At 45.5% G+C, this 27,228-nt stretch overlaps 8 protein-coding genes across 8 annotated transcripts, besides 19 other annotated features; 6 read left to right on the top strand and 2 right to left on the bottom strand.

Annotated features, from left to right (window-relative positions):
• Nucleotides 1–3,672: part of a mobile genetic element that runs on past the window's edge.
• Nucleotides 1–3,672: part of a mobile genetic element that runs on past the window's edge.
• Nucleotides 410–467: a tandem repeat.
• Nucleotides 1,734–1,786: a tandem repeat.
• Nucleotides 3,420–3,672: a long terminal repeat.
• Nucleotides 3,673–3,678: a direct repeat.
• Nucleotides 3,673–8,019: a mobile genetic element.
• Nucleotides 3,811–3,820: an inverted repeat.
• Nucleotides 3,811–3,875: a mobile genetic element.
• Nucleotides 3,866–3,875: an inverted repeat.
• Nucleotides 5,311–5,350: a tandem repeat.
• Nucleotides 5,548–5,678: a mobile genetic element.
• Nucleotides 5,548–5,681: a mobile genetic element.
• Nucleotides 5,554–5,675: a mobile genetic element.
• A 635-nt stretch (nt 8,020–8,654) lies between the features above and the next one.
• Nucleotides 8,655–8,732: a tandem repeat.
• Nucleotides 8,733–8,815: 83 nt separating this feature from the next.
• Nucleotides 8,816–8,868: a dispersed repeat.
• Nucleotides 8,869–9,063: 195 nt separating this feature from the next.
• Nucleotides 9,064–10,279, top strand: EKO05_0002841 (Haloacetate dehalogenase; the record flags this gene model as incomplete). The annotated part of the gene is made up of 3 exons (XM_038938009.1): nt 9,064–9,592; nt 9,646–10,014; nt 10,065–10,279. 3 exons carry the CDS (start codon nt 9,064–9,066, stop codon nt 10,277–10,279), a joined length of 1,113 nt encoding a protein of 370 aa, XP_038801413.1.
• Nucleotides 10,280–10,690: 411 nt separating this feature from the next.
• Nucleotides 10,691–11,920, top strand: EKO05_0002842 (uncharacterized protein; the record flags this gene model as incomplete). Its single annotated transcript, XM_038937757.1, has 4 exons — nt 10,691–11,137; nt 11,188–11,278; nt 11,337–11,691; nt 11,743–11,920. 4 exons carry the CDS (start codon nt 10,691–10,693, stop codon nt 11,918–11,920), a joined length of 1,071 nt encoding a protein of 356 aa, XP_038801414.1.
• A 92-nt stretch (nt 11,921–12,012) lies between these two features.
• On the bottom strand, nt 12,013–14,291 carry EKO05_0002843 (uncharacterized protein; the record flags this gene model as incomplete). Its single annotated transcript, XM_038938005.1, has 2 exons — nt 12,013–13,756; nt 13,804–14,291. The coding sequence occupies 2 exons, from the start codon at nt 14,289–14,291 to the stop codon at nt 12,013–12,015; spliced, it is 2,232 nt and encodes a 743-aa protein (XP_038801415.1).
• Nucleotides 14,292–15,528: 1,237 nt separating this feature from the next.
• EKO05_0002844 (uncharacterized protein) lies at nt 15,529–18,029 on the bottom strand (the record flags this gene model as incomplete). The annotated part of the gene is made up of 5 exons (XM_038937774.1): nt 15,529–16,133; nt 16,180–16,265; nt 16,314–16,956; nt 17,009–17,480; nt 17,532–18,029. The coding sequence occupies 5 exons, from the start codon at nt 18,027–18,029 to the stop codon at nt 15,529–15,531; spliced, it is 2,304 nt and encodes a 767-aa protein (XP_038801416.1).
• Nucleotides 18,030–19,090: 1,061 nt separating this feature from the next.
• On the top strand, nt 19,091–20,791 carry EKO05_0002845 (Aldehyde dehydrogenase (NAD(+)); the record flags this gene model as incomplete). The annotated part of the gene is made up of 5 exons (XM_038937705.1): nt 19,091–19,123; nt 19,171–19,542; nt 19,597–20,473; nt 20,525–20,720; nt 20,779–20,791. 5 exons carry the CDS (start codon nt 19,091–19,093, stop codon nt 20,789–20,791), a joined length of 1,491 nt encoding a protein of 496 aa, XP_038801417.1.
• A 789-nt stretch (nt 20,792–21,580) lies between these two features.
• EKO05_0002846 (uncharacterized protein) lies at nt 21,581–23,090 on the top strand (the record flags this gene model as incomplete). The annotated part of the gene is made up of 3 exons (XM_038937788.2): nt 21,581–21,599; nt 21,660–22,430; nt 22,477–23,090. 3 exons carry the CDS (start codon nt 21,581–21,583, stop codon nt 23,088–23,090), a joined length of 1,404 nt encoding a protein of 467 aa, XP_038801418.2.
• Nucleotides 23,091–23,619: 529 nt separating this feature from the next.
• Nucleotides 23,620–23,682: a tandem repeat.
• Nucleotides 23,683–23,737: 55 nt separating this feature from the next.
• EKO05_0002847 (uncharacterized protein) lies at nt 23,738–24,574 on the top strand (the record flags this gene model as incomplete). Its single annotated transcript, XM_059636026.1, has 1 exon — nt 23,738–24,574. One exon carries the CDS (start codon nt 23,738–23,740, stop codon nt 24,572–24,574), a length of 837 nt encoding a protein of 278 aa, XP_059492009.1.
• Nucleotides 24,575–26,664: 2,090 nt separating this feature from the next.
• Nucleotides 26,665–26,693: a tandem repeat.
• A 3-nt stretch (nt 26,694–26,696) lies between these two features.
• EKO05_0002848 (uncharacterized protein) lies at nt 26,697–26,939 on the top strand (the record flags this gene model as incomplete). The annotated part of the gene is made up of 1 exon (XM_059636027.1): nt 26,697–26,939. The coding sequence occupies one exon, from the start codon at nt 26,697–26,699 to the stop codon at nt 26,937–26,939; it is 243 nt and encodes an 80-aa protein (XP_059492010.1).
• A 177-nt stretch (nt 26,940–27,116) lies between these two features.
• Nucleotides 27,117–27,143: a tandem repeat.
• The last annotated feature ends 85 nt before the right edge of the window (nt 27,144–27,228 follow it).

The following is a 27,228-nucleotide window of genomic DNA, read 5'->3' on the forward strand; positions in this document are numbered from 1 at the left end:
GGGGTAGTGTGGTAGTTATTAGTCTTAAAGGCTATTAAGAGTAAGGACATTACTAAGGTTGCTAATATCCTAATGCTATATATAGAGGGATCTACAGTTAGCTAGTTTATAATAGAGATTACTTAAGGAGAGCTACAGGCGCAAAGGGAAAGGCTTAACTTCTAGATAAGTGCAGCAGTTACTAAGTTTAACAAATTAGCAGCTATAATACACTTAATATTAGATATTATCTAGTAAACCCTAAACCTAGTTACACAATACAGAGGTATAAGCAACTTTAATAGTTAATACCTAGCAATCTAATTAGCAACAGACTATAACTAGAGGAAGATAACAGAAATAGCATAAGCTATAAAGTATATCTGCAAAAATAAGAATAGTAAAAATATTCTAGTAAACGTGGTAATACTATACTGTCTACAGTCTACTATAGAGTATATAACACTTAACTTAATTATATACTATATCTGCTAAGTTAATACTAATAACCTTACTAAGTTTATTAACTTAGCAATTTACTAACGCCTATCTATACTATAAAAGAGGAGGGACAAGTTCTATAACTTAAGTAACTAGAATACAGTCTACTACGCCCTTACTATACTCTAGCAGGAAATAATAAACTTTATTACGCACCTAAATAACAAGACCTACCTACTTATAGTAAAAGCAAAAGTACTAGGTAAAGGCATACCTAAGCTAAAAGCAATAGAGTAGAACGTGTGCCTAACTAGGGACCTAACTTTAAAAACATACTAATAGTAGATGTAAGCACTTACACTGTAGAAGACCTAACTACTAGCACTAATCTTTAACCTAAAAGGTGTTAGAACACCCTACTTGCTAAAAGAAAGGATTACTTAGGAGTAGGCAGCATTAAATGCTATAAGGTTTAGCTCTAAGAACTTCCTTACACTAATATAAGCAGCGCTAGAGTATATTCTTAACAGAGTTTAGACACTAGCCCCTTTAGCATTACTATCTAGGTTATAGTTACTTACTAAGCTAGCAACAAGCATAAGGACCGCAGGCTGATTAAGTATTTCCTTAGGAGGATTATCCCTTACTCTAACAAGGCTATAGACTAATACAAAGCTATTCCTAACAGGTAACAAATTCCCTAAGGATGTTATTAAAAGTATTAAACAAGAACACTAAAGGGACCTGTTGTCTGCAACACCTAACAACCTTAACTAGATAGCCTTTAAGTTAGGTGTTAATAAAACAGGAAAGCAGCGCTGCACAATAGATGCAATTTAGGAGCACTAACAGTCTAGGGGAACGCAATTTAGCTCTGTCACTTTAGTGCCAGAGGACTATTAGACTAGGGAATAATTGTTAATTAGGCTATTAGAATTTAGATTATTTTAAGACGTTACAAGCCCTAAAGTTAACTACCTATTAACATTAGACGTTTAGTCTATGTAGAAAGACGTAGAGATTAGTAAAGACGTAATAAATAATATCTAGGATAGCGCTAAGTGCAAATATACTAATAGCTAATCTGCCTTTATTCTCCTCTGCACAAAGATTGGTTAAAAGCTCCTTAAGGATCTAGAGCGTGTGAAGCTCCTAGAGGTATAGGTCTAAGAGTGCTGTAAGAGAGGAGAAACTTAAAAGAAGGAAGGTGCTAGTAGAAGAATAATTACCTACTACACAGTTAACCTGTTATAAGTTTACTTTCCCTATTTCTAGTACACTACTAGTAAACTTAGCTTACTGGTCTACACTCTTAACACTACTATAATATCTAACCTACTTATACTAATACATAAGAATAAGACTAGCTAGAGAAAGTAGAGGAGTAACCTAAAAACTAGGATCCTGTTTTAAGAATAGCTCTGTACACTAAACACAATAGATAGTCTACAGTCCTATTAATTCTGTCTAGTTCCTACAGTACTTAACCTTAACTAGAGTAACTTTATTTCTAAGCACCTATCTTAACATTTTTAAGCTAAGGCAGACAGTCTAAACTAGAAGGGCACTATTATAGTCTCTGTGTTTGCCTCTATATTTTAAAATAATCTAGAACTCTAGAAAATAGTAGATAAATGCTTTAATATATATAACTATTATACTTGTATAAAGTATAGTAAAAGCAACCTAGGGTAGTATAGGATTATGTACTACTCTGTTATCTAACAGCTAGTAAGGGGTAATCTGCAGTACTAGCTTTACTATGCAGTACTCTGTTAATAAACTAACTTAATCTCCTACCTATACTACACTAAATACACTAAGCCTAGAGATTAGACGTTCTTTAAGTATGTAGATTGCAACCTCTATAATGCTATAGAGTTAGGTAGAGGAATAGACATAATACAGGGCTTAGTATCCTTTAATAATAAAGATACAGACAACTGTACTATTACTCTGGAAGGCTTCTATAATTTAGTTCTAGAATACTTAGCTTAGAGGAAAGATAATAGAATTAAACAACGTAATAGTTATATTAAGGGGTAGGTAGATACAGTTAACTACCCTAAGTTAGCACAAGATGTAGTAGGTGCTAAGTAGAAGAAGTATCCTTGTAAGTATAGGGACGTTAGGATCTCCTACCTAGCACTGCTACATAGGTCTACTAGACTATCTATAATAAGGCGCTAAACTATACTCCCTTAGTACGTGCTAGTTACAGAGGACAGAGAAACTATAGAGATTCTAGAGATAGGATTATATAAGGACATTGCTAGCTCTTATTAGATGCTTACGCTAGGACCCTTATTACTATTAGGTTATTTAAATAAGTATAGTAGTGCTCCTTATGCTTTCCTAGCAGACATAGCGCTAACTTTCTCTTCCTAGATTTCTAAAGCTATCTATTGCCAGGCTTAGTACAACTCTTACCTATTCCAGCAAGAGATACTCTGTATTTCTAGTCTTAATAACAAGGAGCTTGTAAAGTTTCTTTAGAAGAGCAGGGATAACAACGTTGCTATAGTAAAGAGGCATTAGCAGTAGGTAAAGATGTCTAAGAAGTATTGCTTTAGGGCTAATAAAGAGTTAGGTATCTCTAATTAATCCTTCTTTACTAACAAAGGAGTAGTACTAGAACATAAGAAAGAATAGAAGTTATAGGACAGACAGTATACACAGAGGAGTGCTCTTAATAAGTTATTTAACAGTCTAACTATTAAAGCAACAGAGGCTACTACCTAGATAACATACGAATTAGGCAGTGCCTTAGACTAGGGTTTATTAAGACACATACTAGACTCTCCTACCCCTAAGCTATTAGGAGACTCTAGTTAACAACCTACTTAGGAAACTAGGGCCTTAACAAGATTGCAGAAACAGGGAGGTAGTAAGGGAAAGGAACAAGCAGAGTAATAAGGGGGGTTAGTAATTAGTTTAGAGTTTAGTTTTAACTTAATTTATTTGCTTAATAGGGCTAAGCTCTTAGGGGGGGGGAGGTTTGTGCTAGTGCACACAGTAACTTCCTTAGTAAGAACTAGAATGCTTAGCTAGTGTATATAATCTAGCTAGCAGAGGAGTATAAGAGACCTTAACAGGAACTGTTAAGGAGAGACACCTACAACAACAACTAGTAACACTTACTTATAGAATTTAACTACCGTATCACTTATCTCTTTAACCCTTAATAATGATAATAATAAGTATCCTCCCTGATGTGCCTGCTAACGAGAAGCTTTAATACTTATACTGGAATAGTAGTTAAAGGTTTCCTATATCTTTAAGTTTATTAGTAGCCCCTAATCTAAGATAATTTATGCTAGCGCGCTGTATAAGCAGATAATTTCTCTAATCTAGGTATGTGCTAGGTCTTTTCTATCCTAATTAGCCCTAGCTAGTATATAGTGTGATATTTTAGTTAATTTACATACTACTACTAGTATTAAGTTATACACTAGCCTAGCCACCTTGCTAGAAGGTAGTTCTGTAATAAAATCTATTATTACGTCCTCTTATAGTTAGCTTAGCACTAGTAAAGGTTATAGTAACCTATATAGTTTGTGTTAGGTAGTAGGTAATCTCCTATATACTAAGTAGTTATAGCAGTAGTTAGATATATCCTTATTAATACCCTTTTAGGTGTATCTGCGCTAAATCTTCTCTAAGGTCCTTTATGCTCTAAAGTGTCCTAATATTAGGTTATTGTAACGTTCTTTAATAACTTATACTTTATCTTTTAGCCTTATAAGTAAGATATGCCTCTTCTTAGCTATATTATCTTTTTCTAGGTTATTTTGTCCTATTTTAACGTTGCTTAACTCTTTTTTAGTGCTAGAGAGTTTGTCTGTGTTGTGTAAGTCTGTTATTAGCTCTGTCTAACTGTTCTTTCTTAATTCTTCTCTTTTAAGATCCCTTATGTTCTTTCTTTCTTTTATAGACAAACAAAGGGTTATAGCTGCTACTAGGGGAGTATTAGGGTTCCTTCTAGTTAGGATCTCCTAAAGCAGTTATATAAAAGCCTTATTATACTTTTATAAGAGGTCTTATACCTCTCTTATATAATTAGGACGCTATAAGGGTCTATCTACAGGGTTTATAGACCCTAGGTAATAAGTAATTATAAAGTTAAACTTAGATAACACTAAGTATGCCCTTACTTACTAATAGCTAAGAACCTTTATCTCTATAAACTATTTTAGGTTTTAGTAATCTGTTAAGATCTTAAAGAAGGTACTGTCTAAGTATCTTCGCTAATGCTGTAGGCTCTAGACAATTGTAAGAAGTTCCTAGTTGTAAGTATTATAGTTATACTCTACTTAGATTAACTTCTTTAAATAGAAGTCTACAGGCCTCTATTAGGCCAGCTTCCCCTCTCTAGGGACTAGTTAACTAAGGATTCCTAAGATAGCGCCTCTAGAGGTATCTACTTCTATCCTAGTCTGTCTCCTAGGTATAAAATAAACTAAGATAAGTACGTTTATAAATAAATCCTTTATATTCTAGAAAGCTTATAGGGATTCTTTACTTAGCTTAAGAGGCTAACTCTCCTCCTTTCTTATTACTTAACTAGATTTGGCTAAATTTAGCCCTTTCTAGGTTAATTAGGTTAATAGTAAGGCTAATTTAGAAAACCTTATAATAAATCTCTAATAGTAGTTTATAAAGCCTATAAATACTTAGATATTACAAACTATGCGCAGGATTAGCTATTCTTAGATTGTTTTAACCCTATCTAGGTTAATGCTTACCCCCTTAGGTAAGACTATATACCTAAGGTACTCTATATATTAATAGTGCTATTTACACTTATCTAAGCGTATATAGAGGTTTACTTTATAAAGCCTTTCTAAGACCTCCTTAATGTGTCTAATATAGTCTTCCGCTGTCTTAGAGTATACTAATATATTATCTAGATATATAATATAAGTTATATTAACTAATCCTATTAGTGCCTTATTTATATAGGCCTAAAATTAGGTAGGAGTATTTGTAAGTCTAAACAGTATTACTATATACTTAAAATGTCTATACCTAGTTTAAAAAGCAGTCTTCTACTTATCCTCTTTTTTAATTTAGATATAGCAATATGCCTTATATACATCTAGTTTAGTATAGAACTTAGCTTACGCTAGTTGTTCTAGTAACTCTATAATTAGTAGTAATAGATAGTAGTTTTTAACTATTATCTTATTCAGACCTCTATAGTCTACACATAGTCTTAGGTTACTGTCTTTCTTCTTTAAAAAGAGAATAGGCGCCCCTACTAGCAACCTTAAGTGTTATATCTAGCCACGTTATAGATATTCTACTAGATACTTCCTAAGTATCTCTAACTCTGTTGCAGATAGTCTGTATAACAGTTAGTAGGAGAAAGTAGCTTCTTCTATAATATTAATTACTAGGTTATGCTCTCTATACTCTAGTAGGACCTAAGTATTATCTTCTAATCCTAAGTGCGCATATTTACAATACACCTCTAAAATTAGGCCCTTTTTAGCAGATATTAGGTTATATATACTTACTAAGTTCACTATATATATATAAATATCTACTAAGGGACTTCTTATAGTGCATTTAAACTCTTTAGTATCTTCTAACACTATTTTCTCTAGTTTAGGAGAGTCCTTATACTTCTTCCCTTAGAAGAGTATACACTAGCTTAAATAGCTTAGCTTAGGGTTTGTCTAGTTAATTTAGAGTAATCTAAGGTATATCTTGTACCTTTGTAGGTCTGTAACTATAAAAGGTATCTATTAGACCTTCTGTCTTCTACAGGAGTTAATAATAGATACTTCTGCTGTAGTTACTCTATAGATAGGCAATTCTACTCTGCCTATACCTTTAGCTACTATTTTATTTAATAGTATAACCTCTAGATCCTGCTCCTTTACTAGAAGAACTAAAATTAAGTTTAGTTATAACTCTCTATCTATTAAGGCTTCTACGTTCTCTGTGTTACCTATAGATACTTTAACTGTAAGTAGGTATATATATTCTAGGTATACTACCTTATAAAGAGAGATATTTTTCTTCTTTTTCTTAGATAATTTAATATAGGCTATAAGAGAGGAGATTAGCTTTTAGGTCTCTTGTCTTTTTCTAACTTATCTAGAGTAGGGTCTTTCTAGTTTAACTTTAGCTTTAGGCAGTTAGGGCAGTAGTAACTAGTGTTTCTATACTTAAGGCACGCGTTTTAGGTCTTATATAGCCTATCTTAGCCCTTTTTACCCTTTACTAGCTTCTTATAGAACTTCTTAGACTTAAATAACTTTTTTAGGGTTTTTATGTTCCCCTCTAACCTAGAGTTAGTAAATTAGCGCTTCTATAGTCCTTTGTTAGTTATCTTACCTTTAGCTAAAGTCTTCTTAGGTAGCTGTTAGCTATGCTAACCTAGTCTCTAGTTAATAATATTAGCTTATTCCTCTACCTTTAGGATTAATTCCCTTTAATTATAGAGGATAAGAAATAAGTCCTTTTATATACTAGGGAGTAGTGCAGTAATATATTCTAGGACTTAAAGCTCTAGCATATATAAGTTACCTAGTTCCTCCTATAGTAGACGTATAAAATCTAATAGATCTATAAGAGACTAAGATTTCTACTACTTATATTACTTTAAGGATTTATACGCTGCTTACTTATATTTAGCTAGTATTTCTAGAGTATCTAGTATAATTCTCTTTAGCTCTTGCTATATTAGTTTCTAGGTTAGCTAATTACAGCAGTTAGTTGTGTAGTAGGCCTACTATAACGTCTTTAGGTTCTCTAAGAGGTACCTTACACTAAAGTTAATCTTTTATTCCTCTATAAGGAAATTAACTAGAGATTAAAGGAAGTATCTCTTACAATCTCTCTTCTAATAGTTATATTTAGCGCAGTTACGCTTTATATACTTCTATAGGGGTTTAAGTTATAAAAGATTTATAGATAGAGATAATTATAGTTTCTTTACCCCTTTTAGTACTTTTTCGAAGGATAGGATTATTACTAGATCTCCTTTATTATATTTACGTCTAAGTTTATAGAAAGAAGAAAGTTTCTTATAGTCTTTTATCTCTTATAACTATTTATACAAGTTTTCTAACTCCTATTATTAATTACCTACTTCTAGGCTATTCTAGCCTTCTCTAGCTAAAGCTGCCCTACAGATGCAAATTCTAGGGTAAGGTGTACTGCCTAGAGGACCTACAGATCCTCTTAAGGCACTATAGACACTTAGTGTCTGTTAAGGTATCTCCTTATCTGCAGAGGAAGGTGTTACCTTACGCTCTACTAGCTCTCCTATAGGTAGGTTGTCTTAGTCCCTCTCTAAAGGCAGTAAGCCTAGATAATTTAGTTTAAGACTTATAGTAGCTTAGTTCTATCTTTAATTATAATATAAGAGTAATTAGAATATAAAGAGTATATAAAGCAATTATAAGAAAGGATAGAGTTAAAGAGGATAGCAGGTGTATTAAGGTACGTAGTGTGTAGTAATAAGACTAATTACTAGAGTATTAGTAATAACCTCTTACACCTTTATATAGTCTAGGCTGGCTAGCCCTATAGTAGCTCGCTAAGACTAGCAGAGGTACCTCTAGGCCTAGCGCCTAACATATACAGACAACATTAAGCTAGAAGACATTTAGTAGATATACTAAAATAAGCTAAAAATACATTTAGAAGACGTTGCACTTACACTGCTGTCTAGCTAAAGGATTACTAGCTAGGGAGGGGGCTGTAGGCCTTAGGCTTAGGTAAGGGCTAGCTACTGCTAGTGTATCTAGGCCTTAATGTTACAGTAGGTAGTTATAATAGCATTATACTAAACTATAATAAACTTAGAATATATTAAAAACATGTTATAGTATTTAGACTTACGCAGCACTTACTAGCGCTCTGTAGTAGGTAGGTAGCTAGTGCTATATAAAGAGGGCGCTAGCTATATATAGCTATACTAGCCTAGGATATAGGTGCGCAGCATACTATACCTACTAAGTTATTACTATATAAAGTTAAAATATATTAAAAATATATTTTAGGTTTATTCTTATACTATAAAGGTTTCTACCCTCTAGGTTTTCTTAGTAGAAGACCTCCCTAATATAGATAAACAGGCTGCCTGCAGTATTAAAGGTAAGGGCTAGACAGCTATATAGTAGGTAGTAGAAAGCATAATAATCTTTATAGTTTACCTATAATATATTAGAAATATGTTTCTAAGATGTTCTTTAAGACATATATTGCTATTAAGCTAGGTAGTAGCTTGCTAGGCAGCTATACTAGTAGTATTAGTAGTAGTTATAGTTATAAAAAATTTTATATTATTATTTTATATAAAATATCTTAAGAACATGTTATAAACACGTCCTAGCGCCTAGCGCGCTAATATTGCTTTAGTCTTAGCGCTACTCTATGCGGCTTAGACTATAGTCCGCCCTCTAAATCTCATGGTCCGATGACCTGATGCCTCGTCCGGCAAACAGATGATGCTCGGAGACGTCATCGCATGGCAATCTCCAACCTGGTGGAGGAACCCGAGGTTTATCGCTTCCGCCCAAGTAACCGTTCTTGCGGGGTTGTGGAGATGGTCATGCAGGTACATGTTATAAGTCGATGGCCGGGTAGCCGAAGACCACAATTTCGGATTCCAATCAACATACTCAGATGTCTGTCATCGGTGGACCTCAAGTCAAAACGCGTTTCTTTCAAATTGCTTCAGTTGCAGTGTTTCTGCTCTCGGCAAGTGCGCAAAACAGCACAACACCGCCCGCCAATGCCTCCATGTCAATGATCCCCACCAATGGCGCCGAGCTCGTTCCTTCAGGGCAGAACTACTCCGGCAACATCGAACCCATCCCGTGGTCTACCCGTCCAGAGGTCTACGACCACACCGGCAATGCCGTGCGCCACGGCCGAGCAAGACTCAACATGATCAGGGTGCACTACTACACTGCTGGATCGGGACCCCCGCTGCTTCTTGTTCATGGCACACCCAAGACAAACTACTACTGGTACAAGCTTGTTCCGCTGTTGAGCCAGCATTACACTATCGTGGCGCCGGACTTGAGAGGGTTTGGGTATACAGATAAGCCTGGAGCCGAGATGGGATATGATAGTCGTACAAACGCGAAGGATCTCGCTGATCTGATGACTATGCTTGGACACAGCACATTCTACGTGCACGGAGAAGACCGTGAGTCCCACAACCTCACATCATCTTCGGACACGTACTGATGACTAGTAAAGGCGGCGCAGAGTTCGCCTACGTGCTCGCAGCCGAGTACCGAGACCGTGTGCTTGCGCTCTCCTTTGGCGAGATGCTCCTTTCCGGCTACGGTCTCGACAATGCGTCTCAATTCACCGAGTCGAATGTTATGCTTCAGTATGAGCAGCGTGGTGTGTGGACTTGGCATATCCCCTTCTTTTACATGATCGATGTCGCGACTATGCTTATCACCGGCCATGAAGAGGAGTTCTGGACGTACTTCATGGAGGCTGAGTGCTATAACCCAATTTCTCTCAGTCGACAGGCGATTGCGGAGTGGACTGGGTTGGCGAAGGGTCCTGGTGGCTTGAGGGGAATACTGGAAACGTACAGAGCTGGGCTGGTCAATGGTAAAGTTCAATCTCTTGAAGTTTCGGTGCCAGGCTGACACAGTCTGTAGGCCAAATAAACCACGAGCTTGTGCCGAACAAGCTGGCTATGCCGGTCATGACAATTGGGTCTCCGGAGTTCTTCGGTTCTTTGGTCAAGCCGGAAATGGAGATGGCTGCAAATAATGTGACGCAGAGTTACATCTTCGAGGAATGTGGCCACAGCCTCGCTTTGGAAGCTGAGGTGAGGCTTGCAGATGCATTGCTGGGATTTTTCGGACAGTAGGACATCCACTTCATATAGAGTCAAAAGCTCCAGTTGAAACTCGATGAAACAAGCGACATTTGCAAAGAGCCCTTGTAAATGCTACCCAAATTCGAGAGATACGCTTGATCGTTTTCGGCCCAATAACATTCGTCGTCCGTTACCCATTTTTAGCGCTATAAGCATACTGCATTAGCGCTACAAGCTGCCTCAGTAACAGACCCCAAGTCTCCAAGTCGACCTCATGCTTTGCAATCACACTCGAGAAAAAAGACGTCATGCGTTTCCCATCGGACAAAATGCGACGGTCTCAAAATCAGAAGGCGTTGTACATATCATATAAAGCCACGCTGACCTACACTATCTTTGACTGCGACTTCCACACACCAAATACATCAAACCTCCAAATTCGGCTTATCAAATCGGATAGACATGGCCTACCCTTCAATATACTCCGCGTGGCGCCGCAGCGGCCTCAAAGGCTCCAAAGACCATCCCCTCGGTATCTATCGCACCCACGACGAGACTCTCCCCTCCTCTCTCAATACCAGCGATGTGGTTATTAAGATTCACGCTGTCTCTCTCAACTACCGCGAGATTGCCATGCTGATCGGCACATACCCCATCGAGCTCCAAGACAAAGGCGTCCCGTGCTCAGACGCCGCGGCTGAAGTCGTCGCCACCGGATCTGCTGTGTCGCGCTTCAACGTAGGAGACCGTGTGTGTCCCATCACAGGCATTGGAAGCGTTACTGGGGAGGAAGTGAGCGATGGAGTGAGTTTGGCAATTGGATCGAACTGTCCGGGTGTGTTGAGGGAGTATGCTGTGTTCGATGAACAGCACCTAGTCAAGATGCCGGAACACATGTCCTGGGAAGAGGTAAGTGCCAAGAAAGCTCCGGAGATCTAGGTTGGTTGACATCGGTGTAGGGATCGACACTCCCTTGCGCTGGCCTCACGGCGTGGAACTCTCTGGGTGGGCTGCACAGCGTGCCTGAGGGTGCCTATGCTCTGCTCCAAGGTAAAGATTCTCAAAAGTCATGGCGGCAACAGTGCCTCTTTTCTAACTACGGGTGTAGGTACTGGTGGCGTGAGCATGTTTTCACTCATTCTCTGTCTATCCGCAGGAATCCGTCCCATCATCACGTCCTCGTCGGACGACAAGCTATCCGCCATCAAGAAGTTGAGCCCGGAGATCCAGGGTCTCAACTACAAGACCGTGTCTGATCAGGGCGCTGAGATTCAACGTCTCACCAAGGGGCGAGGAGTCCATTTTGTTGTGAACAACACTGGACCCAAATCGCTTATGGACGACATCAGCTTTCTTTGCGAGAGGGGTGGCACCATATCAATGGTGGGATTCCTGGATGGGTTTGAGGCTGATTGGGCGCCGGGAGATATTATGCGCCTGATGTACAAGGCCGCCAAGCTCAAGTAAGCACTCCTGATGTCGTGTTTGCAGAAATTGACTGACTATCGCGCAAGGGGTATTGCTGTGGGCAGTAGGAGGGAGTTTGAAGACATGAATCGCTATTTGGAAGAGAAAAAAGTACAGTTTAGTCCACTGCTTGTGGACGAGCGATTTGCTTTCGCCGACGCTAAAGGTGCTTATGATCGTCTCGAGTCTGGGAAGTTCTACGGCAAGATCATTATCAAGATGTAGCAATAGCTTGCTCCTGAGGAGCGTAGACTATACACCAATACATGTTTACTATTGAAGCATGGTCCCAGGGCTGATGGTCCACTGTCAACGCTTCAAGCATATGTGTGTCCCTCAACTGGCGATCCAACCGGAGATGCCGAGAAAGAGCAATGTCCAACACCTTCGTGATCCCTTACTGCCGTTTCAACGCCCCATTGTAGCTTCTGAGTAGATAGCTGTTCCCGATCACTCACCTCCGGATGACACGCTGCACTGATCGCCATGCTGCAACTTCCTGCGAGTGGCATGCTGTGTTTGTACGGGATAAAGCCAACGCCCAGCAATGCAACGAGCATGAGGGAGCCTATGAAAAGAGCAAAGATAATCGCGATAGGCGAGTATCCACAAGTTGTTATGCTCAGGGGCCGATCTTCTTCCCAACCTACACTGTATCTCAACCAATCCTGTCCTGCAACACTTTTGTTGTCCATGTAGTCGTAGAGGTCGATGGAAACGAGGAAGATGCTCTGTGAGACGAGCCAGTGTAAAGTGCCGCTCAGTATAACCAGTGGGATCCCAAATCGGTATGGTAGTTGTAAGAAGTAGGTTGATCGTTGCTCGCCAGTTGGGGAGCGGGAAAGGCGCAAACCCTTGCGCTTCTGTGCGTAGGAAAGCCATTCATAACCTAGGAGCATGTTTGTGAAACATGCATTGTACATGAAGTATGAGATTGACAAAACCAGCTGCGGGCTATTGGCGATGAGAGAGTTCGAGATTAGATCGGTAATTCCTAAGCCGCTGGCAATCATAGCGCGAGGGTCAACTGCGCCAAACCCAAGACTGGCTAGGCCGGCAAACGATCTCGACATACCGTTCGGCAGCTTCGAGATACCGAAACCGAGTAAAGATGAGACTGTGCTGAGTACGATCGTAATCGTGGTGATAATGAAAGTGCGTCGCATCTTGCTCGTCGCGTGTCTCCACAAGACCTTGGTGGATCTCCACTGTTTGGCGCCTGGGCGATATTGTTTCTTCCTGATCTCTGCGATGGATGCCAGGCATGCACCGCTGGTGCTCGGATCTGGGTTATCAATGAAAGACGCTACCGCATCGCCCATCGTGATTAGCGGGTCGTCGGCCACCTTGAACGCCACGTAGAACATTAAAAGGGCTTTTGCCAGATTGATGACAGTTACCAATATCGAGATATCGCGGCTGAAGTGGACTTTGCAATGCGGAATTGCCTCTTCGCTGAGGCAGTAACTCACTGCATAAGTGTCGTGATCTTCACGGTTACAGCCTTCACTATACATATTTCGAGAGTATTGTGTCGATGAACAATTATCGCGGCCAACTCTCCATGCAGAGAAGTCCGACTTTATATCCGAAATTCGACTTGTGCAGGGGGCTTCGCTACTGGGCAAGCCCGAGCAAAGCCATTTATATGCATTGGAAGCTTGTTCCGGGCGATAAATATCGATAGAGGCAAATGCCAGGGCATCGTAGACATAAGAGCCATTGATGAAAGTATTCCTCTCTTTTCCTGGAAAGTTCTCGTCGCTTGCAACGAGGAGTACGTTGCGCCTGGTTGATTGGATCAATGTGGCATACTGATCTATGCACTCGGCGGGTTCGAGTCTGTCTAAGGTCCCATTACGAGCTTTGGACCATAAGCCGTTCAGCAGGTAGGGAAACTCTTGGTTAGGGTATGGAGCAATCAAGGGTTCTGTCAGGTTTGTGTCCTTATTAGGTGGGGTAGAACAGTTGATGCACTCGGCACTCTCTAAGAAGGATTCGCTCACGGAAAATGCGAAGTAACTGTTGGAAGATACCGAGACGTAGACTGCGGAGTTGTAGCTATGAATTGTAAGCGAGAGAGATTTAGGTAGATGTCCTGAGCTCACAAGAGATGCAATGGGAGCGACGTAAAAGCCAGTAAAATCCACAGCACGAGTCGGTGTCGCTTGATGTACTTCAGATTTCGCATGCTCGGGATGCCAATATCGAGCCATTTGTTGTTCGCGTGCGCCCTATCCACCTCAGATCTTGTAGGTGCAGAAAGGCACTGCATGCAATAATTGCTTCCGCTTAGCAATATTGTACTGAGAATATTGATCACTACGTGCAAGCCAGTGCTCAGTTTCTTTGCATGGTCACAGTCTCCCTGGTACAGTAGGCCTTTGTTTGTTGGTCGAGTTGATGAGCTCCAGATGGTGACGATAAGATTGATTACGCAGACCAACGTTGCGCAGCCTGCAAAGTTGAGAACTCCAGACCTCCACCCGGTAAAACGGTAAAGAGGCAGCCAGCTTCTCTTTTCGGGGCCATACTTGTGAATCACGGGAGTATCTGAACGGAGGCTTTGTAATTCGAAGGTGATGGTCGGCTTCATGAGGGCGTGTTGAATGATGGTCCGCTCGTATCGCCTTGTTGTTCACTGCACCATGATTGCTATTCTTTGTAAAGGAGCAAGCTGCGCGCCTTATTTCCGCCGAGAGAACATGTACGGTGACGTTATGTTGGGGGCCAAATCATCTTGTGGCTGTGTCTGGGCCGCTTACACCCCACCTCTTTTGCGTCGCGGGCGAGTACCAGTGGCATCTGGGACTTATGTGTGGATGGCTGTGCCCAGGTAGATATGAAGAAGCATCATGGCTATTCGTTGATGACTAGTCGTAGAATGGAAAGCACCAGATGTGGTGGCTGTGCGTCAGGAAAGGCGGGTACCTGGAAGGAACGGCGCTTATGTTGCGGCGAAGCTCTGGCGCATCGTTTCCCAACCCTCTGGCCGCAGCGGGTCTGCAGCGGCATCTAGCAGGAGTTCCGGATGGTTCAGATGGTCCATAGTCTTCCGGCGTAGTTAGAAACCTACAATACCTCCGCAAAACTATTTTTAGTTGCTCTTAGGATGTAGAAGAACGCATGGTTCGTTTCGACTTCGCGTGCAGGATATCCATCCAACACCAAAAGGCAACATACCATCTTCATCAAGGGGATGATAGTACTGCCCGTTGCAGATATGTTACCTACGTGCGTTACGTCTTAGGCGCGATCATCGCGTACGCACATCCTCCCCTGCACGACTTCGTTTGTGGTCGTTTCGTTGTGGCTGATTTCAGAGTTGGGCTTGGACCAAAGTTCGACCGTGCGAGCATCGAGCTATCCGCGACGCAGAAAAATCGGGAAGAGCGATACGTCCATCCCTTGATTGTGCGTGCGTGGATGGGGTTGGACAAAAGCGTGGAGGCAGACTTCTATGCTGCCAACTGTGAGCATGTTGAGAGTCTTTATTCATAGGTTTCAAAGTTGAAAGGAAAGCATGGGCATGTGGCAACGTCAAATCCCCTTCCGAAGTTGCGAGGTCTGCAGCTGTGCTTCCTTTTTATTCGTCCAGTTCCACTAGAGATGTAGCTGTAACAAACTTGGATATTCAAAAGCACTCTGGCGGTCATGTTTTGCGCGGCGGTTGTTGAAGCACGTGCATCCTCATTTTTACTGAGAAATCAAGGGAAGTAAGTGTCTCTATTTAGGGTGACGCATAGCACAGGCCGAGCTGCTCCCCAAGGCGGGGTCTATTAGAAAAAGAAGAGGGTATCAGTACGTAATCACAAGAAAACTGTTATTGTTGCTCAACCGGTCCACGGTGTGAAGTAGCTTCCGTCAGTCGGAAAGGTGGCTGGCTCATTCTCGTAGTTGAAGGGATCGCCCCAGAATCCAAAGTCGAACTCTGGTACAACGCCTGGGATCGCCTGGCTGTCGACTATGTTGTTGATATTGCTCAGATTAATGTCTTCCCAGCTGGGCGGAGCCTGCTCTTGCATAGGTTCCATAGGCTGCACAAAGCTTGATTGCGGGCGCATCTGCACAGGCTGAGGTGCTGCTGCAGTCTGACTATACGCTATTGACGGTGCCTGTATCGCGTAGCTGGGCATCTGTCCTTGTCCTGGGTAAACCTGAACGTTGCCATCGTTTTGGAGTGCAGTTGGGACGGGCGCGCTCGGACTAGCGAACGCACTTGAACTTTGACTCTGAGCTCTTTGCGACATACTGTGCTCTTGAATAGCTTTATCGATCATAGCCTTGACTGCTAGCCACGCCTTGGCGCCATTGTTTTCGCGCAGTATGCGCGACATCTGTAGGGCTCTGAGCGCTCGTTGTCGATCCGGACTGTCGAACATGGGATTGCGAAGTTCGGACAACACATGCATGATAGCTTGGAACGAAGCGACGCCGCCTGTCAAAGTCAGTTTGGTCAGAATTACTGTCAGAAGATCACGAACCGATGTGCCACTGAAAGCGAGCAGCATCAACGTCAACAGACGCCCCGTTGATTGTTTCGATGCAATTCACCGACTTCTCGAAGATACTACAATTTCTTAGCGCGTAACTCTCAGAAAACAGCAGTATTGCGTACGATTTGCGAATCTCATTGGAGAAGACAACATCTCGGTAAGCCCTAGGCATACGGAGCCAGAAGAGGAGGTAGCATCGCCACTCGAGTAACGAAGCCAAGCCTATGCATAGCCTTTGCATAGGTATCTCCGGGTTGCAGAAGCGAAGGTACTTCCTGTGACACTCCTCATGCACCTCATCCAGCATTTTCTTGATCTGCTCGTAAAGATCTTGAAGTTCTCGCGCAGGATCTGGTCTCGATGTGCCGTGCAGACCTGAGTCAAGCATCCGCCTCTCCAAATGATATGTACTTCGAATGATGCGCCGGAGTGCTGACATTCCCTGGTACCTCACGAGTTGAAAGGTGATGGAGGTGAACTTTCCTTCATCGTACGGTGCTGGACCGGGACTCGCCCCATCAACAAGCTCTTCGTCGTCCACGTTACGTGGAAACAAAGTTGTGTAATAATCCTCAGACAAACTTGGTTCTTGTCCTTTGCATTCGGCGGCACGAAAGTCCAGGTGACCTAACTGATGCCATATGCGGCGGCGAAGCTCTATTGTGAGAGCGTCCATAGAGCCAACCGGAAACAGCGATGGATCGCGATGTAATCCCTGGTTCAAAGCAATGCGCATCGCGATACCGAGAAGCGCCCAAGCTTTACCTGATGAATCCAGTCAGCAGAGAAATAAAACATTGTAGAGTGATTGTCGTACCCATGTCTTCTTCTTTGGTGATGCACGTAAGCCACAGCACAAATCCCTGAAAGATCTCGAGACTCGACGTTGTCAGGTAGTTCTCTCTGGCCAGGGATATCTCTACACCGAGTTGAAACCGATCCAACAGCTCTTCCTTGGTGCTCCCGAATCTGCCCTGAACCACATTGGGAGGTAGCGAATTAATAGCCGAGAAACAAATTGCAAACACCAGAGGATGCGATTTGTGCATGTAGGATGGATACCTGCGCAGGATAGTGGGCTTATGAGTGATTCTGACCATAGGATCGACGTTCGCAAAGTACACATCGAGTAGTGTGTCTCGCTGCTCTTGTGTATCCGGTAAGAGCTGGTCCAAATTTGATCCGGAAACTGCACGGCCAAGGGAAAGAAGGTCAACGAGACTGCTCTGCGGCACTTCTTTTCGCTCCTCGTCTGTCTTGTCACCAAGCAAAGCCTTGATGTCCTGTATCTGAGGCGTGTCAGCATTCAGATTCCGTACCCTATTTGACGATATACTTACTTCTTCTGCAAGTAAAGCGTAGTGTAATGAAGAGACAAACTTCGACTGTCCGTCGTCCAGGAGTAGAGTGCCGTCGCCGTCATCGACCATACCGGCGCCATGGGAGGTCTGACTGTTCGGTGATAGCGTCAACGCTGCTTCATGGTCTTTTGTCGCAGGCACCAAAGGGTTGCTACCCTGTCCGATGACGGCCTTTTCAAGGAGTAGTTCGAGTCGATCGAGGCGTGACTGAACGTCGCTATTTTTCGCAGTTCTTCCAGTCCCAGGTGTAGATGGTTTGGATATCCTTCCAGCGGATGTCTGCCCCTGCAATTGATCTGACCAGGTGCAGACATGATTACCACGCGTGCAAGCACCGCATATTGGATGACCGTGATCGCACTTGACTTTGCGCCGCCGGCACGTCAAGCAGCTTTGTATCGTGCGCTGTCGCACTCCGCCAGACTTCGCCGCTAAACTCGGCGAGTGCGTCTGGGCAGCAGAATTTGTCTCAACCATCCCTCGGAGTTGACCCTCCTTCTATCATTTGTCATGCGTGAATCGTAGCTCCTGGCGGTTGCAACTTCTCGTGAATTCATGGGCAAAGAAGAGGCTCAATCTTCACGCGCGGGGCACTTGCCGGTTTAGCATTAGCGGTAGCCGTTTCAGGCAAGAAGCATCCGGTGCAACTCGAGCCTCCCACTACTTCCCGAGGTCACCTGCGTTATTTTCCCGAAGCATCAACCGATGCATGGACGTTCAACACTTCCTTCTCGGAACCTGAAGCTGCGCCCTTGCACGAAGTTTCAGCGCTCTTCCAGTCGCCGATTCGTCAAACGCATTACCATTTTCTCACCTGTATAGCTCTGTCATTCGACATAAGTGACATCAGCAAGTGAACCACCAACACCCATCGAGACTCGAGGTCCCACTCTTCGCATGCAACATTCGTTTGACTGAAGACGCTCGAAGCGGTTGGTGACTAATGTATTTTCCCACTTAATCTGTAGACTTGGAATGGAGACGAAATCGCCAACATTGTTTTCTCTGTTTTCTCGACTTGTAGATACACCTCATACTCGTAATCGTTAGACTTTCGTCTTCACTGTCATGCCCATTAATCATGACGCATTCGCTGATTTATTACGGTGAGACTACGACCGGTAGACTCGATGAAACTGACAACATTCGTCCGTTGTTAACGCATGGTGTGCTTACGCTAGCACTACGATGACAATAGCCAGGCCAGCTTATGTTGCATCAGCAAGGTAAAGACAGTAGTTACGGCCAAGAGTCTTGATAACTTCATCATGCGATCCGCTCATTGGTACGCGCCTCTGTTGCTGACTTTGGATTAACCGCTTTGGACAACAAGTACAGTTTTGTTACTCTGTCTGTCAGTGTACGATGATTGTGAAGATGCGGGGTCACTCAACATTGTCAACGGGAGAATGGACAGTGTAACTCCGTGCGTAGGACAGGCACAAGGGTATAAATGCAGAACGAGAGTCGAAGAGAGACAATGCAATCTCAAACCTTCACACTCTGGCTTAGCCTGACATCGACAACGTCTAGCAACAATGGTTCACAAACAGCTTTTCATCAACAATGAGGTGAGTAGCTCGCAAAACGTAACAGGGCTAGCTTAACCTTTATCAAGTACGTCGATGCCACGTCTGGCGATACTGTGAGCATCTACAACCCGCACGACGAGAGTCTTGTCGCCGATGGGATCCAAGTAGCTTCGCAAGAAGACGTCGACAAGGCCGTATCCGCCGCTCGTACCGCGTTCAAAGGCGAATGGTCGAAATGGACACCTCAGCAGCGTAGCGAAGCGATGCTGAGGTTTGCTGACCTTACTGAGAAGCATGCCGACGAGCTCGCCTTGTGGGAGACGAAGAGTATGGGTCAACCTATCAATGTCGCGAAGTTTGTCTATGCTTTGTTTGGTAAGGTTTTCAGGTATTACGCTGGCTGGACGGACAAGCTTCCCGGAGAAGCTTGGACCGAGGATGAAGAGGGCATGTACAAGGTATGCAAGCTTCCAAAAAAAAAAGCGTCTAAGGACTTACTTACATCTGTGCAGATCATCCAATACGATCCTATTGGTGTATGTGCCGGCATTGGTGCATGGAACGGCTCTGGTATCTTCTTCGCTTTCAAGGTCGCTGCTGCCCTAGCTGCCGGGTGTACGTTCATCTACAAAGCCTCCGAGAAGAGCCCTGTTGGAATACTGCAGCTTGGCGAATTCATCAAAGAGGCTGGCTTTCCACCTGGCGTTGTCAACATCCTTACCGGCGATGGCAAAGTCGGTGCTGCTTTGGCCAGCCATATGGACATCAACAAGATCTCCTTCACAGGATCTGCTCCTGCTGGAAAGAAGGTTCAAGAGCTTGCTGCAAAGAGGCATGTTACTCGTCGCACCTTGAAACCTCGAGCTGACCTTGTCCTTAGTAACCTCAAGCGTGTGACACTGGAGTTGGGCGGCAAGTCGCCCAGTCTTATCTTCGCGGATGCCAACATCGAAAATGCGCTTCAGCACCACAGTCAGAATTTCCTCTTTAATTCAGGTCAAGTCTGTGTTGCTGCATCCCGTACATTTGTCCACGAGGATATCGCGGAGAGTTTCATCCATGAGCTCAAGACACGATTCGAACAACTTGCTCACACCATGGGCCAGCCGACGGACTCGAACACGTTCCTAGGCCCACTGGCCGACGGACAACAGTTTGAGCGTGTGATGAGCTTCCTTGAAATTGGCAAAAAGGAAGCGGAACTCGTGACCGGAGGTGCCAGGCAGGGAGAAAACGGGTGGTACGTCCAGCCTACTATCTTCTTGAACCCCAAGGATGATGCAAGGATCTATCGCGAGGAGATTTTCGGTCCTGTCCTTACCATCCGGACCTTCAAGACAGAGGAGGAGGCGATCAAGCTAGCCAATGATACCAGCTTTGGCCTCTCGTGTAAGTGTGCTTGAACCATGTTTGCAATCCAGTTTTCTCACACTGTCACAGCCTGCATCTTCACAGCCTCGATTCCGCGGGCCTTGCGCATCGCAAAACAGCTCGAAGCCGGCAACGTGAACATCAATACCTCACAAGTGTTCAGCGCAAACATACCGTTTGGCGGAGCGAAGCAGTCGGGCTTCGGACGCGAAGGTGGTCGGCTGGGTCTGATGAACTATGTCGAGGCAAAGACCATCTCGATCAAGTACGTTGACCTTTGCGGTATTTGCGGCATGTGCGTTACCGTGCTAACTGGGAGGCAGTATGAACGCGTGAGGAAACGGAGGGATGAGTCTGGGAGCCCAACCTATCTTCGCTCCTTACCAGGCTCTCGAATCACGAATTCAAAAATAGCCCTGTATCTTTGGTCGCTTTTTCTCCTCGTTGCAGCCTCCCCCCCAGCCAGTCGGTGTGCAGATGTGTGGAAGCTCGAGTTCGTTGGCTCAACGACCGCGCGAGCTGTGTCTTGCAGCCAACGCTACGCTGCTGTGATGTTTGCAGTGTGCACCTCGAAAACGACCCAGCGCATTCGAGAAAGTGAAGCGGTGTCACGAAGATGTGAAACCAAACATGTGGTGGTCGCAGCGTGTCTGAAGCGGCACAGTTCCACGGGCACGCTAAGAGGCACGTACCCGAGTCGCCTTGCCCAACCAGGTCCGGCTGCATGGCCGGCACAAGCTTGCACGCAGCTCTCGTCACACGTCAGCGCATCTCGTCCCACATGAAGGGCATGTGACTGGCTAAACAGAACCGCCGCAGCTAGCACGTCCATGGCTTCTTTCTGTGACGAGGCTGGCGCAAACTTGTTTCCAGCATGTCATTCATTGCTCACTCAAGTGGCCTGCCCGGCCTGTCTCCCAACTCTCGCCGTCTCCAGGTCGCCGGCCGTCGATCGCACCGTGGGCCCCACGCCCCAGGCTGACTGCAGCTCTTCCGTATCTGCAAAGCTGATGATCTGAGCTGACGTCTCACTTTGGATGCCGGCGTGACAGTGCCCGAGAGCTTCTCTCACCGCTGTAGCTTTGCTTTTGGGCGTATATAGGAGATGTGAGCACAAGGGCGGACATGACGACGCTTTCTCCCGGTGCGCAATCGCCCTGCGCAGCTCCACAGAACGAGGCGCTGACCTAGCTCGTGTTGATAGACGTTCGCGATTCGACCCTCAGGTCCTTGAAGCTGCACTGCCCATCTGCCGAGGGACTTCCCTCCGAGCCTTCGCCCGTCTCGCCGACCATGGACCCAAATCCCTTCGAACACGCAGACACAGAATGGTCAGATGAGGAGGAACTGATACCCAGACGGAGGCGAAGGACACAATATGTGCCTCCGCCTGTCAAGGTCACACGGGGAGCAGACACTTCTTCCGAGGGCTCGTCTGAGCTGAGTCCGGAGCGATTCAGCAAGAGCGGCAGCCCGCTTATCCCTCCCAAGAGCCCCTCGCGACCAGATGTGAGGCCTGGAGGTAGCCAAGACGACCTAGTGCAGCGCTTCTACCAGGTCACGCGCGAGAGAGATGCACTGAGGAAGGAGCTTCAAAGGAAGAGCATGGGACCAAATGGCATCCCAGCGCGAGACTCGACCGTGTTCAAATCAGAAGAGAAGACACTCATCGAAGAACTGCAGGCGTTGCGATACGAGATACGAGTGTGGAGCGAGGAATACTTCAGCGGTCCTACCAGCTCGCGAAGTAAGCGCCCGCACTTCCACGCAGCGAAAGACTTGTTCGGTGGGTTGACGGACAACTACGCTATATATCTGAAACATCCAGACGACCGGCCCCTCCTTGTGCAAGCCTATATATGGTCCACGCTCCAGAAGAAAATCTTCAACAACTTTCAGAAGGGTAGCGGCTATGTCTGGGCAGGCAAGCTGGGCGACAAGAAGCTTCGACCGATCAATGACACTCTACGGAAAGGTGCCCAAGACTTCTCCATTTATTTCGACAAAGCTAACCTTCACAGCTGTAAGGAACGAGGCACAAGCCGAAGAATACCACCAATGGCGTTCATTGACCGTGAACCTACTCGTACCACAGGAAGATGGGAAGTGGCGCCCAACGTTCGATGCCGCCCCTGTTCTGAAGAGAATATCCCGCATCTGCAGCCGTATGCGACGAAAGCTGCGGCCATATTCTACTCGATCGCTCCGCGACAGCAAGGAACAACTCAGCACCATCATCTCCGCATCTGTCGCACTCGATCTGAAGATGAAGCGCCAGCGCGCCGACTATCGGTTCGTTACATTTACAGGTGGGAAGCCAAACCAATTCTGGGGCTATGGCTTCTACGACAGCGAGATGGAAGACGTATATGAGGACAGTGAAGATAGCGAAAGTGGTGAAAGAGGTTACGAAGACCGCCAAAGTGTCAAAGGTAGAAGAGTTGAGCTAGCGCTGGCGCCAGCTCTAGAAAGATGTGGTAATGCGAATGGGCACGTTTTCGACCAGAGCTTCATCTTGGTCAAGGCGGACGTGAGCTGTAAGAGGCTGCAAAAGGCGGAGAGACCAGTGAGAGCAAAGACAAGTTCGAGGACAGGGAGCAAGAGCTTCGGGGGCATGTGGCATAGAGGTTCGTGAAGGGTGTCGGCCTACTCAGCTGCAGTGCAAGAAGTCGGCGAGATGCAGGGCTCTGTCCACACCCTCATCCAGCCGCCCTTGCTCAAGAGAACAAAGGATACGCGCAATCAGTATCGGATTGGTTACGATTGGCAGTTGTTGCTGCGCCGAACGCTCAATAGGACTCTTGCACATCAGCCCTCGCACATGCTCAATATCACTTTTGCCGCCACAGTGTTACAAGCCAGACAGTTACGTGCATTCTGCAAAAAGCAACAATACATGTGGTGCGTCAGCAAACTGTCGAGGTTATAGATATCTTGCCTCTGCACCTCTAGCGGACTTGACTGTTCACAGCCTCAAACACTACGGTGAAGCTGACCTCAGTCCAAAGATCTACGCCAGGGTCGTCGAACACGAGTAATGCAAGTGAGAGCCCAGTCCTATAAGGGAATCCCCTTTCCAACTACCACGGTTACCACTTCGGTTATCGTTTACGACTACGCCGCATGATCTGGCATCTTGGCCCCCGACTTTTCAAAATTCAATTTCACTCTCGCTCTCACTCTCGCTCTCACTCTCGCTCTCACTCTCCCTCTCACCCTCACTCTCATTCGAAAACCTAATCATTGTTTTCTAGCTCTCATCTCAATACCGATCAAGACGCGATGTCAAGACTAGCGCCATTTCGGTTCCTGGATCTTCCAAAAGAGCTGCGATTCATAATTTACGAAAACCTCTCAATCTCGACCAAGGAATGTCGGCTGCTGCCCTCCGAGTCTGGCTTCCACATCGAACAACAATCAACAAAGTTGCACAACAGTCAGCCCGCCATCACTATCAGCCTCCTCACTCTGCCCGTCCAAATTCTCTCAACATGCACACTCATCCACTCGGAAGCAGTCCCCTTCCTCTCACGAAAACTAGACAAGATTAGCGAAACCATCCCGAAAATCATCATAGACGCAGAGTGCCTCTACACATTCGCCTTTCACAGCACGCAGGACCTGCTCCACGCCATTCTGGACAATCTAAACCAGCACCCCTTCTTCGCCCGCGGACCCGCAACCACCTCCTCAGCACCGAAAGAAACAGAGCCACGCCCGCAGTACCCCCAACAAGTCCACCAATGGCTCGTCCAAACATCACACCTCCTGCTCTCCCAGCCGCCCACCCTCAGCCCCCTTTCAGGCTTCATGGGCACACGCACCTACCCCACCGTGCGGCTCGTGATTGAAGTGCCCAGAGTCTGGAGAAACTGCGCGTACCGCGGTCTCGCTATCGAGCCGCGAGTGCACGATGGAACGCAGCCGCTGTATTCGGCGAGTGTTACGAGTCGGTTGAGCGAGGTGTACAGCGGGTTGGCGGAATATACAAAGGGGCTCAAGCACGTCAAGAGCGCGGCGATTGTGTTTGCGCAGGAGGATGAGAGGGTGTTGACGCGGGAGGGGTTGGTGGTTAGGAAGACTGCGGCGTTGGATTTTGGGATATGTAGGATGGGGTAGGTGGGTGGGGGTGGGTGTTGTTAGGAATCCTTGATCTCTCGAACTCTTCTTGGGCGTTTTTTTTTTTGCTTTCAGCAAGTGAGAACCGCAAAGTAATTCTGCTAGTCCACTGGGTGGATAATTGTGGCTATGCTCGCGGCATACCTCGCTCTTCGACGCTAAATGATTGTAGTACTTGCGCGTTTGCGCAATCATGCACCTTCGCTTACGCAACGCAACTATTCATTCTTCCCAAAACACGGAACGTAGTACAGTATGCTTGATGTGTCCTAATCTTGGACCATGTCGGTTGTTCTTCTGAAGCTAGTGCCTCTACATGCTGGAAATGATGGTATATGCACCGTACGCCCAGATTTTTGAGATGTGGCCATTGAGCTTTTCTGGAAGATGCAACAATATCATCTCGCCTTAACAAAAGTATGGAAGCGTGCATGTGTTCGAAACGAGCACAGGTGTTTGGTGGTTCTCTTCCTCAACACCCAGCCCCAAATTCCTGTGGCGAGTTCCGTCCACAAGTGGGCCATTTTAGTCAAAGACACCGCAACTCGTCGCCCGGATGAGTGGCTACTTATCCAGTGTCGTGAAATCCATGTTGAATCATCTCAGCTCCAGAGCAAAGTGTGTTATGCTGTGTTACTCCTCCAAGTGCTGAAGGGCTCTGCGAGAGTGTTGCCGCATACTCGCAAACATGTCTAACAAGAGGTAAATGATGATAGTGGTTGTATCAGTCGTTCATGCTTGGATTCGAGAATAGACGCAACAAATCAGACCCATGATCTATTGAAAACAGATGATTTTTTATTTTTTTTACGAGGAAAAGAAACCCAAACTCAACGGCCCCTGCACGCTAAAGATTGCAGTGCAGACCAGATATCGTGAAAAGAAAAGAGTGGTCACAAAGTCAACAAACTGGTACCACCACCCTGGTATGGAAGACGACCACTGAGAGTGCGCTGTTTGGACTGAGAATCAGCCTCGTTCTAACGGCTCTTGCACGCTAAAAATTGCAGTGCAACGCCCGGTGAACCTGACACTTGCCTAGCGTCACCAGCATCTCGATGCCCTCGGAAATTTTTTGCACCGCCAATACACGCCCGAATGTAGCTGCAATACATCTCGATCTTACAGTGTAACAGATCAAGATAGTCTACACATATTCGATGCTACTTTTATTCTATACTATACATGAATGTCTGCACAGAGGTATCGAGGAGGTAAAACCACTATCACACAAGATTCAGGCCTCTTATATGCTGGCTTAGCAGCAGCAGTAAGATGCCTTACCAGTAGGCTGCAAGCTACACTGCTCTGCTCTGTCTGCCCTTCGACGATAAAGATTGCAGTGCAAGCGTGAGACATTTGGGCAGTGCAAGCGTGAGACATTTGGGCAGTGCAAGCGTGAGACATTTGGGCAGTGCATCGGCGTCAGCCTCGCTCAGCTTGAATTGTCCGCTTCATAGTGCACTACAAAACGCTCCGTGTATCTGCTTGGAAACATGCCTGCATACTTTGAGGACATGCAATAGGTGTACGAAAACGTTTTGCTCTGTGTCTCCATTATATTCATCTTCGACTGTGTCTTCATCTTCCTGCAGTCTTAGAAGAGTCGACCTTCGCAAATGTCGAGTAGTAGATCGGTTTCTCATGTCCACGCTCATGCTTTAGGGATGGCAGTGCACCAGCCTGAGCTAGAGCAAGACGCTGTTCCTCTATGAAGCTGGCTAGAATATACTGCAATTCCTACGCAATTTATCAAGCAGTTGCCGAGAATTGGGGAAGGCTGGGTCTACTCTTCCGCGCTAGAGATTGCAGTGCAGCTGCAACGCCTCATCCGCCCGCGCGCCTGACGACCCGTCCGTTCGCCTGCTCGCTCCTCTACGCTAAAGATTGCAGTGCAAGTCAAACCGGTGAGCTTCACTCTTCAAAAGTGCACTGCAACCCCTAGTGCCGTAGTAGAGTAAGCGTTGATCTCCGCACCAGCAGCACGTGCAAGGCTATAAGGCTGACCACGGTTTATCCCCTTGTACACCTACCTACCCGCCTGCCTCTGCCTAGTTCTTCCGCGCCAGAGAAAGCAGTGTATCCAGCGAAACATCAACATCAACATCAACATCAACATTCGATGCAAAGCCGCAAAACCAACATCCCTCGTCCTGTTCTACGCCACTCCACACATTCACCCGCCTTCTTACCCTTCCTTCCACGCTCGATGTTCCAGTACAGAACGAACCCAATCCTCCCCGACACCATCACCCTCTACCCCGCGCCAGGAACTACAGCGCACATAGCGAAACCCATCAAGCCACTAGAGTCATTCTGCCGTGACAGACTGGGCGTGGCTTTGCGTTTGCACTGCAATCTCTAGCGCCGCAGAGTAAGCCTCGACGCAGACAAGGCGGGGTGGGGGCAAAGGGCTGACAGTCGGCCAGCCTGGTCTTGATCATGCACGAGCCAGCCCTGTCCTGTGTACTGGACCAGTCGTGTATGTGGTGGCGTCTTTAGCGCTAGAGGTTGCAGTGCAAATCTACAACACCGCCTTGTCTACTGTACTGTGCTGTACTATGCTGTATCGGGGGTAGTGTACGTTGCAGCGTCTTCGGCGCTAAAGATTGCAGTGCAGGGAAACATGGCCCGACACGTACGAGACAAGCACA

The sequence above is a fragment of the Ascochyta rabiei genome, chromosome 4 (genome assembly GCF_004011695.2).
Source record: "Ascochyta rabiei chromosome 4, complete sequence".
NCBI lineage: Eukaryota > Fungi > Ascomycota > Dothideomycetes > Pleosporales > Didymellaceae > Ascochyta > Ascochyta rabiei.